This window comes from Mobula birostris, chromosome 17 (genome assembly GCF_030028105.1).
Source record: "Mobula birostris isolate sMobBir1 chromosome 17, sMobBir1.hap1, whole genome shotgun sequence".
Taxonomy (NCBI): domain Eukaryota; kingdom Metazoa; phylum Chordata; class Chondrichthyes; order Myliobatiformes; family Myliobatidae; genus Mobula; species Mobula birostris.
The window spans coordinates 14,701,903-14,716,290 of NC_092386.1; the positions used below are offsets into that span (position 1 = coordinate 14,701,903).

The following is a 14,388-nucleotide window of genomic DNA, read 5'->3' on the forward strand; positions in this document are numbered from 1 at the left end:
TTTTCCACTTTAAAAACTCTCCTGCACAGGCTTGTTTGTGCAATTCAAATCATCTAACAGAAGAAATGCACAAATCTGTCATCATCGCATACAACGGACAACCAAATCAATCACCCAAACTATTTAGTTCCTACAGAACTGACAGCAAATGCAACCTGTAAATGAAAAGCAATGATATTTCTTCAATTAGCTTTAACAATATTGATTTATACATCTTGGTTTAATAGCAAAATTTCTGCATTGATCATTATACAATTCTGTTCGTAAATACACAAGTAAATATCTATACAGTCTAAATGTTCTTTGTGTTTTCCACTGTGTAAAATACCAGTACTCTTTCACAATGTTACATACAGCCCAATGAAAACCAGCTGTCTCAGTATACTAGTTTCTTTTTAAGCCAGCAATCAATCTTCTAAGCCAGGGGTTACCAACCTATTTTATGCCATGGACCAATACCATTAGCAAAGGGTCCATGGACCCCAGGTTGGGAACCCCTGGTCTAAACCTAAAACTGTCCTTAACTGCTAGCATTTAATTGTTATCTTTCTTCCACTGTTCGACCCACTGTACAATCTGTTCCAAGTTTCTTTCCATGTCCTCGGGCGTGTTGCTGGGCAGCTGATGCACTATCTCCTCTTGGTAGGATTCCATTGCCTCTTCATATATAGTCTGGAAAATCTCACACTGTATGTTGTCCTGAAGTTTCTTCCCACTGTAACCCCTGAAGAACAATAAACAAAAATTAAACAATTATTATAATAAGAGAGCCTTTTTGATCAAAGAAATTTGGTTTGTTACAGAATATCTTGTAAGTAAGATGAGCAAAGCAAACACTAACACATTTAATACTAATACTCATAGATCACTGGTCATGGGGAGAACATACAAACCCCTTAGGAGAGCAGTGAAAATTGAACCCCGACCGGTGATCACTGGCACTGTAAAACATTGTGCTAACTGCTACTCTACCACGCTACCCTGTTTTTCTTTTTTTTGCTAACAGCCATCGAACCGTGATCAATAATCATTGGTGTTGTAAAACGTTACACTAACCATTATGCTACTCTGCTGCTTGCTTTAAAAATAAAGAATTCTCTTTAATACAGACCAAGTAAAACTAATATTAACTTCAGAAGGGGCTTCACTGGCAGGGATCTAGCAAAAGAATCAGAATCAGGCTTAATATCATGGCATATGTCATGAAATTTGTTAGAAAAGGGAAACATGAAATTGGATACCTTTTTCTAATTAATTCACACAAGGCTGCTGCTGTAGAGGCAATGGTACAGCAACTCTGCTGTCCCATGCATTGAACTAGTCTACTGACAGTTACTGTTAAAGTTCTGCCATAAACAGCGGACCTCTGGACAAAGTATGAGGGAAAAAAAAACACTACCCTGGAAACTATATTCATTGCTGAGATCATAAAATGCAGGAGTAGAACTAGGCCATTTGGTCCACTGAGCCATTTCCCTCTGCCCCAATCCACTGCCTTCTCCCTGAAACCCTTATAGCACCTTTCTCTGCAATCTGCAATTTCCCAAAGATCAGTTCAATTAATCAGTAACTAGGGTGATTTTTTTTTAGGGGAAGACGGTACATGTACAATGAACTACTTTGAAAACACTGCAAGTTAGCGGAATAGGCAGACCCAGTACCTGTTCTCTAATCTGTCATACAAGATTGAGTTGTCTGTTCGAAGGACAAAGACAATGTGGAACCATCGCTCTGGGAAGAAGTCACACCCATGGTAATCCACAATTACCCCGCCTTCATTCATCTTCTCCTCAAGTTCGTCAATCACCTGCAAAGCAAATTCCATTAGTCAAAGTCAAAATATTATCAATCTTTAATTCGTCATCATATACTAACAAGATTCATTTTCTTGCAGATATTTACAGAAAATAAGGAAATATGGAATTTATGAAAAAAATCTATACTTAAACAAAAACTTACAGATAACCAATGTGCAAAAGACAAATTGCGCAAATAAAATAATACTATTAATACCAAGAACAAGTTGTAAAGAGTCATTGAAAGTGAAACTATAAGTTGCAGAATGTGGTGATTGAAGTTATTCGCACCAATTCAATAACTGTTCCTGAACCCGCTGGTGAAGGACCTACAGCTTCTGTACCTTCTCCCTGATAGTAGCAGTGAGAAGAAAGCATAGCCTGGATGGCGGGTGTCTTTTATGATAGATGCTGCTTTCTTGTAGCAGAGCTCCTTATATTTGTGCTCAATGGTGGGGAAGGCTTTGCCTGTGATGGACTTGGCTGTATCCACCACCTTCAGTAGACTTTTCTGATCCTGGGCATTGGTGTTTCTATATCAGGCCGTGATACAGCCAGTTAGGATACTCTCCACTGTGCAACTACAGAAGTTTGTCAAAGTTTTTGGTGAGGGTAGAACAAACCAGAGATATCTTGGTTCAGTTGTTTAATAAACATCAAATGTTGAAACCCAAATCCTACCCAAAACACCGAAAATAACAATATCATTGACAGTGGACAAGGCGAGGAATGAAACTCATGAAGATGAGAGATGTTGGAAATCCGAAGCAACACACAAAAACTGCTGGAGGTGCTGAGCAGGTGCTGCCTAACCTGCTGAGTTCCTCCAGAATTTTGTATGTGTTGCTAAGGAATGAAACTCCAAGGTTTCATTCAGGCAACAAGTACAACCTGGTCGTTTTACAACTTAGTTGATTCCTTCCCTGCTCTATTCCAATGCTCATGCACAATTATGTAAATAAGTCTAACTTTCCTGGTTAGAAACATAGAAAGCCTACAGCACAATACAGGCTCTTCGGCCCACAAAGCTGTGTCGAACATATCCTGACCTTAAAAATTACCTAGTATTACCCATAGCCCTCTATTTTCCTGAGCTCCATATACCTGTCTAGGAGTCTCTTAAAAGACCCTATCACATCCGCCTCCACCACCGTCACCGGCAGCCCATTCCACGCACTCACCACTCTCTGCGTAAAAAAACTTACCACTGATATCTCCTCTGTACCTACTTCCAAGCACCTTAAAAGTGTGCCCTCTACTGTTAGCCATTTCAGCCCTAGGAAAAAGCCTCTGACTATCCACACGATCAATGCCTCTCACCATCGTATACACCTCTATCAGGTCACTTCTCATCCTCTGTCGCTCCAAGGAAAAAAGGTCGAGTTCACTCAAACTATGCTCATAAGGCATGCTCTCCAATCCAGGCAACATCCTTGTAAGTCTCCTCTGTACCCTTTCTATGGTTTCCACATCCTTCCTATAGTGAGGTGACCTGAACTGAGCACAGTACTCCAAGTGGGGTCTGACCAGGGTCCTATATAGCTGCAACATTACCTCTCGGCTCCTAAACTCACTTCCATGAAGGCCAATGCACCATATGCCTTCTTAACCAGAGAGTCAACCTGTGCAGCAGCTTTGAGTGTCCTATGGACTCGGACCCCAAGATCCCTCTGATCCTCCACACTGCCAAGAGTCTTATCATTAATACTATATTCTGTCATCATATTTGACCTATCAAAATTAACCACTTCACACTTATCTGGGTTGAACTCCATCTGCCATTTCTCAGCCCAGTTTTGCATGCTATCAATGTCCCGCTATAACCTCTGACAGCCCTCCACACTATCCACAACACCTCCAACCTTTGTGTCATCAGCAAATTTACTAACCCATCCCTCCACTTCCTCATCCAGGTCATTTGTAAAAATCACGAAGAGTAGGGGTCCCAGAACAGATCCCTGGGGCACACCACAGGTGACTGACCTCCATGCAGAATATGACCCATCTACAATCACTCTTTGCCTTCTGTGGGCAAGCCAGTTCTGGATCCACAAAGCAATTTCCCCTTGGATCCCATGCCTCCTTACTTTCTCAATAAGCCTTGCATTGGGTAGCTTGTCAACTGCCTTGCTGAAATCCATATACACTACATCTACTGCTCTACCATCATCAATGTGTCTAGTCACATCCTCAAAAAATTCAATCAGGCTTGTAAGGCACGACCTGCTTTTCACAAAGCCATGCTGACTATTCCTATTCATATTATGCCTCTCCAAATGTTCATAATTCCTGCCTCTCAGGATCTTCTCCATCAACTTACCAACCACTGAAGTAAGACTCACCGGTCTATAATTTCCTGGGGTATCTCTACTCCCTTTCTTGAATAATGGAACAACATCCGCAATACTCCAATCCTCCGGAACCTCTCCCATCCCCATTGATGGTGGAAAGATCAACGCTGGAGGATCCGCAATCTCCTCCCTCACCTCCCACAGTAGCCTGGGTTACATCTCGACCAGTCCCAGTGACTTATCCAACTTGATGCTTTCCAAAAGCGCCTGCACATCCTCTTTCATAATATCTACATGCTCAAGCTTTTCAGTCCACTGTAAATCATCCCTATAATCGCCAAGATCCTTTTCTGTAGTGAATACTGAAGCAAAGTACTCATTAAGTACGTCTGCTATCTCCTCCGGTTCCATACACACTTTTCCACTGTCACACTTGATTGGTCCTATTCTCTCACGTCCTCTCCTCTTGCTCTTCACATACTTGCAGAATGCCTTGGAGTTTTCCTTAATCCTGTCCGCCAAGGCCTTCTCATGGCCCCTTCTGGCTCTCCTAATTTCTTTCTTGAGCTCCTTCCTGCTAGCCTTATAATCTTCTAGCTCTCGATCATTACCTTGCGTTTTGAACCTTTCATAAGCTCTTCTTTTCTTCTTGACTAGATTTACAACAGCCTTTGTACACCATGGTTCCTGTACCCTACCATCCTTTCCCTGTCTCATTGGAATGTACCTATGCAGAACTCTACACAAATATCCCCTGAACCTTTGCCACATTTCTTCTGTACTTTTCCCTGAGAAAAGTACGGAATATCTGTTTCCAATTTATGCTTCCAAGTTCCTGCCTGATAGCCTCAAGTTCCTTGATTTAAGCTGACATTTGGGATTGAACAAATCAACACAAAGTAAATGGGCAGATGTTTGAAATGCATTTTGGATGATAGTAAGTTTTCTACTGCAATACTCACCCCGTCTTCATCCAGAATGGGACACGAATATTCTTCATCATAGCCTTCATACAGCTGACCTTTGCAGATATATTACAAACATACTGGTTTATAGCTGTCTCCTGACTAGCAACATCCATTAGGACAGAAAAGTACAGATACATTCACAAATATTAAACCCACATTGATACATAAAATATACAGTGGATTCCAGTTAATATGGGCACATCAGGACCAGTATATTTTGCCAAAGTTTTATACATAAAAAGGTATAAAAATGACAAATTGAGTAACAAATTTAATATTTAAATGAAATACAGAATAAATTAGAACATTACCAATACTACTACAGTACTGGAAAACTGTATTACTTCCTAATAGTTACTGACGGAGGAATTATTCACTGTACAAAAACGTATTCCTTCGATTGACCGTAAATGAACAAAACCAGCACAGACACTGAGTGGAGCTAATGGACTGCCTTCACACAGTGTTCTTGACGATTGCCTCAGAAGGCAGTGGAGGCCAATTCTCTGGATGCTTTCAAGAAAGAGTCAGATAGAGCTCTTAAAGATAGCGGAGTCAAGGGATATGGGGACAAGGCAGGAATAGGGTACTGATTGTGGATGATCAGCCATGATCACAGTGAATGGCGGTGCTGGCTCGAGGGGTGAATGGCCTACTCCTGCACCTGTTGCATATTGTCTATCCTCCACTTAATTGTAACATTAAAGATAATTGCCGATATTTTCAAATTCTTCTTAGTTCCTAACTTGTTGAAGTAGTGAAATTGTTTCAATTTCACTCCTGGCCATTTCTGGCATCTCCAAGCCTGAATGCTTGAAACTGCTGTGAGCAAAACGGTTGTGAATTTTTTAAGAGTTGTCCCAAAGAAGTAGTTCGCCCAATTAGTTAATGGCCCAATCAACCAGAATCCACTGCATATAAAATCAGGGCGAGAATTGCCACACAACAGTATCACCAAGCAATGGTCATCACTTCCCAGAGGTCTTTTCTATCTAAACTCAAAATGTTCATGCTTTTATCTGAACACAACATTCATTATTACGTTTAAATAAGGAAATCCATGAAGTAAGCCAAGGTAATTGTTTCCAAAAGCAATTGTTTTACAAGACAAATATTTCATCATATTACATCCTGTTATTAGTTTATAAAATGTCACAGCTAGTACAAAGACTTTGCATACTTTTTGAAATATTTAATTGTCATTTTTCAGCAATGCAAACATTCAATCAACTTTGTCATTTAGTCAAACATTAGTCAATTTGTCCAGACACTGTAAATCTTTTCTGCAGCTGCTGAAAATTCAGTAGTCTGAACGTCCTTTAATTAATGGAGATAAATTAATTTATGACAAACAATGTTTCCTAACACTGGCTTTAATTTGCTGAAAATTAAAAAAGGAAATATATTTGTGCTTACTGGGAATGGAAGTATATATACTGGAGCTACGTTATCAATCCTTCCTTTAAAAATGAAACTCAAACTTTTCAAGAATTGTGAGTATCACTTAGAGGAGAGATGTAGATTTTTAGAAATGTTTTCATGTGTTATATGAAACAGCAGAGTACTGACCTGGCTACAAACCACCATAACTCATGTCTGTTCCAGTAATTGGAAGATGCAAATCTATACTCACCTTCCTTTGCCAGTTCTCCCACATTCACATACGTCAGTCCAGTTCTTCCAGCTAACTCTTTACCGAGGGTGGTTTTCCCAACGCCTGGAGTACCTGCCAGGAGAAACACTGCTGTCACCGATTGTTACAGCATCCCTGTGGGAATGCTCCCCACCGACCTCCCAGAGTGTAGTGTCACAACGCACAACATCAATGCTTTCTCCCTCCCACGAGGATTTACAGTTCCACACGATTGTACCATTCTTTTCATGGTGGTTCAAAATCACAGACTTCATGATAGATTCCGGTATCTTCCCCCACTATCTCATTGAGCTGACAGGTTTTTAATTTCCAGTTTCTTTTGTGTGTGTGTCTCTCTCTCTCTCCTTTGTGGTTACATTTGGGACCCTTCAATGTACAGGAAGCATTGCAGCATTTTTTTTTAAACTTTGGCAGATAAAAAGCAAATAATTTACCATCTCTGAAGTCACCAGTATCAAATGTCATTAGATCCTTGAAATTAATCAATTTTCAAGTTTGCTAACTTCCATTACAATGTTTTTAAAATTAATGCTGGCTTTATTTTACTTCCCCATTTCCTTCAGCCTTCACTACTGCTGGGAGTTTTGTTTTTGTATTTTCCCTGTATAATGCAATGTAACCTGCATGCACCACTTGCACTGGCAGCTCGTTCCACTCTCACAACCCTCTGAGTGAAGAAGTTTCCGCTTGTGTTCCCCTTAAACGTTTCACCTTTCACCCTTAACCCATTACGTCTCGTTGTAGTCCCACCCAACCTCAGTGGAAAAACCTCATTTACCCTGTCTATACCCTTCATAATTTTTTTTAACCTCCTTCAAATCTCCTCTCAATCTTCTGCGATCTAAGAAATAAAATTCTGACCTATTCAATAATGCAACAGAACAACACACACAAATGCTGGAGGGATTCAGCAGATCAGGCAGCAAATATGGAGGGGAATAAACAGTTAACGTTTTGGACTGAGACCCTTCATCATGGATGGGATGGAAGGGGGAAGAAGCCAGAAGCCAATGTAACAGAAAGAGCTTTCTGAAGTTATAGCTAGTAGAGTAGAGAAAACATTGCATGTAGCTTCTCTCAGTTGTCAGATGTTGTAGCACCCTTAGGAACCTTAACAATACTAGACAAAAGTAGCATAAAAAGTAAATCCTCACTGGGAATATATGCTGTCCCCCACTCATATGCATTTGCCACCACTCCTCAATCCACTGACTCCTCCAGCATCTTCAGCAACAAGCAGATTTTTGTGTCTCCACCAGCATCTTGATTTTTGCCCCTAAGAAAACTCACCCCATGCACAAGCAACAGTTAAAGTAAACTAGCTTGCCCTCCTTTACCCTACCCAGACAACCCATCGTACACTCTCCCGGCTGTCCCCACACAAACAGCTCAACCACCACTCCCTACCCTTACCACAATCTCACCCCAATCCAACCCCTCCCCACACATCTTTCAGAAAGATATTTGGCGGTCTCTCTATGGTTACTCACGATTCCTCTCCCTCCTTCCCCGATACATCCTACTCCCGCACAATGAGGACATTTGGCCATCTCTATGTGATAAGACACCACACACATACACGCCTCATACATATAAACTCCTGACCCCATACAGATCCCCACCCTCCACCTGAGAGAAGGATATTCGGCCATCTCTCCATGCTGACAGACACCATACACATAAGCCCCCGGCCCCCATACTCAGACCCACACCCCTCACCTGTGAGCAGGACATTCGGCATCTCTCCATAGTGACAGACACCATACACATAAACCCCCGGCCCCCATACTCAAACCCACACCCCTCACCTGTGAGGAGGATATTCGGCCGTTTCCCCATGGTGACAGACACCACACACACATAAACCCCTGGCCCCCATACTCAGACCCACACCCCTCACCTGTGAGCAGGACATTCGGCATCTCTCCATGCTGACAGACACCACACACATAAACCCCTGGCCCCCATACTCAAACCCACACCCCTCACCTGTGAGGAGGATATTCGGCCGTTTCCCCATGGTGACAGACACCACACACACACATAAGCCCCCGGCCCCCATACTCAGACCCACACCCCTCACCTGTGAGCAGGACATTCGGCATCTCTCCATGCTGACAGACACCACACACATAAACCCCTGGCCCCCATACTCAGACCCACACTCCCCACCCGTGAGAAGGATATTCGACCGTCTCTCTATGGTGACAGACACCACACACATAAACCCCTGGCCCCCATACTCAAACCCACACCCCTCACCTGTGAGGAGATAAGATCGATTCTCCATGGTGACAGGCACCACACACACATAAACCCCTGGCCCCCATACTCAGACCCACACCCCTCACCTGTGAGGAGATAAGATCGATTCTCCATGGTGACAGACACCACACACACATAAACCCCTGGCCCCCATACTCAAACCCACACCCCTCACCTGTGAGGAGATAAGATCGATTCTCCATGGTGACAGGCACCACACACACATACACCCCCGGCCCCCATACTCAGACCCACACCCCTCACCTGTGAGGAGATAAGATCAATTCTCCATGGTGACAGGCACCATACACACATAAACCCCTGACCCCCATACTCAGACCCACACCCCTCACCTGTGAGGAGATAAGATCGATTCTCCATGGTGACAGGCACCACACACACATAAACCCCTGGCCCCCATACTCAGACCCACACCCCTCACCTGTGAGGAGATAAGATCGATTCTCCATGGTGACAGGCACCACACACACATAAACCCCCGGCCCCCATCCTCAGACCCACACCCCTCACCTGTGAGGAGATAAGATCGATTCTCCATGGTGACAGGCACCACACACACATAAACCCCCGGCCCCCATCCTCAGACCCACACCCCTCACCTGTGAGGAGATAAGATCGATTCTCCATGGTGACAGGCACCACACACACATAAACCCCCGGCCCCCATCCTCAGACCCACACCCCTCACCTGTGAGGAGATAAGATCGATTCTCCATGGTGACAGGCACCACACACACATAAACCCCCGGCCCCCATACTCAGACCCACACCCCTCACCTGTGAGGAGATAAGATCGATTCTCCATGGTGACAGGCACCACACACACATAAACCCCCGGCCCCCATACTCAGACCCACACCCCTCACCTGTGAGGAGATAAGATCGATTCTCCATGGTGACAGGCACCATACACACATAAACCCCCGGCCCCCGTACTCAGACCCACAGCCCTCACCTGTGAGGAGATAAGATCGATTCTCCATGCTGACAGGCACCACACACACATAAACCCCCGGCCCCCGTACTCAGACCCACACCCCTCACCTGTGAGGAGATAAGATCGATTCTCCATGGTGACAGGCTCCACACACACATAAACCCCCGGCCCCCGTACTCAGACCCACACCCCTCACCTGTGAGGAGATAAGATCGATTCTCCATGGTGACAGGCACCACACACACATAAACCCCCGGCCCCCATACTCAGACCCACACCCCTCACCTGTGAGGAGATAAGATCGATTCTCCATGGTGACAGGCACCACACACACATAAACCCCCGGCCCCCATACTCAGACCCACACCCCTCACCTGTGAGGAGATAAGATCGATTCTCCATGGTGACAGGCACCACACACACATAAACCCCCGGCCCCCATACTCAGACCCACACCCCTCACCTGTGAGGAGATAAGATCGATTCTCCATGGTGACAGGCACCACACACACATAAACCCCCGGCCCCCATACTCAGACCCACACCCCTCACCTGTGAGGAGATAAGATCGATTCTCCATGCTGACAGGCACCACACACACATAAACCCCCGGCCCCCATACTCAGACCCACACCCCTCACCTGTGAGGAGATAAGATCGATTCTCCATGCTGACAGGCACCACACACACATAAACCCCCGGCCCCCATACTCAGACCCACACCCCTCACCTGTGAGGAGATAAGATCGATTCTCCATGCTGACAGGCACCACACACACATAAACCCCCGGCCCCCATACTCAGACCCACACCCCTCACCTGTGAGGAGATAAGATCGATTCTCCATGCTGACAGGCACCACACACACATAAACCCCCGGCCCCCATACTCAGACCCACACCCCTCACCTGTGAGGAGATAAGATCGATTCTCCATGCTGACAGGCACCACACACACATAAACCCCCGGCCCCCATACTCAGACCCACACCCCTCACCTGTGAGGAGATAAGATCGATTCTCCATGGTGACAGGCACCACACACACATAAACCCCCGGCCCCCATACTCAGACCCACACCCCTCACCTGTGAGGAGATAAGATCGATTCTCCATGGTGACAGGCACCACACACACATAAACCCCCGGCCCCCATACTCAGACCCACACCCCTCACCTGTGAGGAGATAAGATCGATTCCCCATGGTGACAGGCACCACACACACATAAACCCCCGGCCCCCATACTCAGACCCACACCCCTCACCTGTGAGGAGATAAGATCGATTCTCCATGGTGACAGGCACCACACACACATAAACCCCCGGCCCCCATACTCAGACCCACACCCCTCACCCGTGAGGAGATAAGATCAATTCTCCATGGTGACAGGCACCACACACACATAAACCCCCGGCCCCCATACTCAGACCCACACCCCTCACCCGTGAGGAGATAAGATCGATTCTCCATGGTGACAGGCACCACACACACATAAACCCCCGGCCCCCATACTCAGACCCACACCCCTCACCTGTGAGGAGATAAGATCGATTCTCCATGGTGACAGGCACCACACACACATAAACCCCCGGCCCCCATACTCAGACCCACACCCCTCACCTGTGAGGAGATAAGATCGATTCTCCATGGTGACAGGCACCACACACACATAAACCCCCGGCCCCCATACTCAGACCCACACCCCTCACCTGTGAGGAGATAAGATCGATTCTCCATGGTGACAGGCACCACACACACATAAACCCCCGGCCCCCATACTCAGACCCACACCCCTCACCTGTGAGGAGATAAGATCGATTCTCCATGGTGACAGACACCACACACATAAACCCCCGGCCCCCATACTCAGACCCACACCCCTCACCTGTGAGGAGATAAGATCGATTCTCCATGGTGACAGGCACCACACACACATAAACCCCCGGCCCCCGTACTCAGACCCACACCCCTCACCTGTGAGGAGATAAGATCGATTCTCCATGGTGACAGGCACCACACACACATAAACCCCCGGCCCCCATACTCAGACCCACACCCCTCACCTGTGAGGAGGATATTCGGCCGTCTCTCCATGGTGACAGACACGAGCTCCTACCCGTGGGGTCTTTCGCTCGACTTGAGCCACCTCCCTTTGCGTCACGGCTCGTCCTGCTCACTGCCGAAATGATCAGAAACATTTCACGCACAAACAGACCACTCCCAATGATTCAAAGTTGATTCTGTAGGAAACAGTGGCTCTCCTGGTACCGTCGCTGCATCAAGGAACACAATGGGCAAAATCCTGGACAACTAAAATACGGTTGAGAGCTGAGACTGGAGAAAGGGAGGACCTCTTGGCGAGCTGGTGTTTGTTAAAAAATCGGAGTGAGAAGAGAATTGGTGAGTGTGAAGTGTGTGTAATGTGGAGTGTTATGTGTCTCCTGGGGTGTGTAACGTGTAATGTTTGTATTAGGCTGTGTAATGGGCTAGCTGGGGTGTCCGGGGGCTGGGCTGTCATGTATCCCGGTACATAATAGTGTGCTTTCAGTCAGCTGGAGAGAGTTTTGCTCTGTTCTGCGAACCTGAACACTCAGACACTCGTCCCATTTCCATCTTCCACCTTCACTGCTTCTCTGCCTCATTTCAATTCGAGTGAAATCAGACCCTCTACGTCTGTGCTCTCACTGCCACTCCCTCTGCTCCTTTCCTCTGCCATATAATTTGATTTCTATTTCACTCATTTCTGCCGAAAGCTCCTTGACCTGAGACATAATTTGTTTTTATTGTGTTCACTGAAGCAGGAGAGCCCTGTATATATGTAGCTTTTTTCCATTTTTATTGTAGTTCTCTGTGTCAGAAGTGATGGTAATAAACTATTTTCCTTTTTAAATCATACAGAATTAATAATCTTCATAACAAAATTGTGAAACTATTTAAATTATGTGTACAAATTTTTCTTACTGTGGCTTGCCTGTGTCCAGCTATTTAATAGCTGACTAAATTATTTGATTGCAGTTTACAATTTCCTACACTTAGAAAGTAGCTTGCGTAGTGCTACATTGTTGTATCCCATTTGACAATTTTAGTTAATCATTGATTTGTTGCAAATTACATAATGTCCTTGATTTTCTTTCTGGATTCTCTTTGTACCTGATGGATGGAGGACTGTGAACATCTGTGGTAGTTTCTCACAGCAAACAAATTGTATGAGGAAAAAGATTGTATGGATTTTAATGAAGTTGATGAATATGAACCATTCAAGGAATTAAAGATACTCAAAAACGGTTCTTTCTTCAGTCCCCTCCTGCTTTTGGCTACAACCATGGACATTATTTACATGTTGTCTGTTATTTTTAATTATATAATTTAAGACTAGTAACTTGGTAGGGGTTGTTTGATACAACTGAAAATAAACTTTCTGTAAAGCACTTTCAACCATTGTGTCAGTGTGCAACTGGGTATAACCTGACCACCAGTAAGTTCATGATGTCAATATCTTTTCTGAGCTGAATAGTTATTCCTGGTGAACCAAGTAGAAGATTTACAACTATATTTTGGGAATGTAGTTTCTGCAACAGGCCTCAGTTGTTGTATCTTTAAAAACCACACAGTGCAATTTTGCACTTGAATGAACATTGATTGCTCTTGGTAATTTTTTTTCTCTCTTTTTCTTTTTCTTTTCCCCCTTCCCTCTTCTTTCATTTCCCACTTGGCCTCTTACCTCTTTTCCTCATCTGCCTATCACCTCCCGCTGGTGGCCCTTCTTCCCTTTCTCCCATGGTCCACTCTCTTCTCTGATCAGATTCCTTCCTCTCCAACCCTTTACCTTTCCCGCCCACCTGGCCTCACCTATCACCTTCTAGCTTGTCCTCCTTCCCCTTCCCCCTTGCTTTTATTTGGTCATCTTCCCCCTTACTTTTCAGTACTGATGACCAGAAATGGCAACTGTTTAAGTTTAAAGTTCAAAGTATATTTATTCAAAGTATGCATACTATATACAACCTTGAGACTCGTCACCTTACGGACAGCCACAAAACAAAGAAACCCAATAGAACCCATCTTTTAAAAAAAGACCATTGAACATCCAATGTGCAGAAAAACAACAAGTCACGCAAACTATAAAAGTAAGCAAGTAGTATTTAGAGCTGAAGTTCACGAAAGTGACTCCACAGCCACAGCTGATTTAGAAGCCTGTCAGTTGCACTCTACGGCCATAGTTCAGCACAGAGATGAGTATATCAGCGGAGCAGAGAGCTGAACCAGCCCATCCCTCGCCTCTGGCTCCAACACCCTGGCCTTTTAATTTTGGTCCACCACTTAAATCATTCAAACCTCATTCACTTTGTCCTGACGAAGGGTCTCGGCCCAGAACGTCGACTGTACCTCTTCCTAGAGATGCTGCCTGGCCTGCTGCGTTCACCAGCAACTTTGATGTGTGTTGCTTGAATTTGCAGTA

At 45.0% G+C, this 14,388-nt stretch overlaps 2 protein-coding genes across 2 annotated transcripts in view; one reads left to right on the forward strand and one right to left on the reverse strand.

Moving 5' to 3' along the window:
* Positions 1 to 201: 201 nt before the first annotated feature.
* Positions 202 to 12,096, reverse strand: ak6 (adenylate kinase 6). Its single transcript, XM_072281307.1, has 5 exons — positions 11,996 to 12,096; positions 6,689 to 6,781; positions 5,050 to 5,108; positions 1,662 to 1,807; positions 202 to 724 (listed from the first exon to the last, which is right to left on the reverse strand). The coding sequence occupies exons 1-5, from the start codon at positions 12,024 to 12,026 to the stop codon at positions 535 to 537; spliced, it is 519 nt and encodes a 172-aa protein (XP_072137408.1). The 5' UTR covers positions 12,027 to 12,096; the 3' UTR covers positions 202 to 534.
* Positions 12,097 to 12,225: 129 nt separating this feature from the next.
* The window catches only part of rad17 (RAD17 checkpoint clamp loader component), a 39,886-nt gene continuing 37,723 nt past the window's right edge, over positions 12,226 to 14,388 (forward strand). The window contains exon 1 of the mRNA XM_072281306.1: positions 12,226 to 12,332. The gene's annotated coding sequence lies outside the window, so the exon portion shown is untranslated. The remainder of the gene's footprint in view (positions 12,333 to 14,388) is intronic.

Bases quoted from the DNA above. Each gene is read 5' to 3' on its own strand.
- ak6 (XM_072281307.1), bottom strand. From the start codon at position 12,026: ATGGAGAGACGGCCGAATATCCTCCTCACAG. The intron at 5,109-6,688 runs GTGAGTATAGAT...ATATCTGCAAAG, and splicing joins GGGAGAACTGGCAAAGGAAG to GTCAGCTGTATGAAGGCTAT. The intron at 725-1,661 runs GTACTGGGTCTG...ATTGTTCTTCAG, and splicing joins TATGACAGATTAGAGAACAG to GGGTTACAGTGGGAAGAAAC.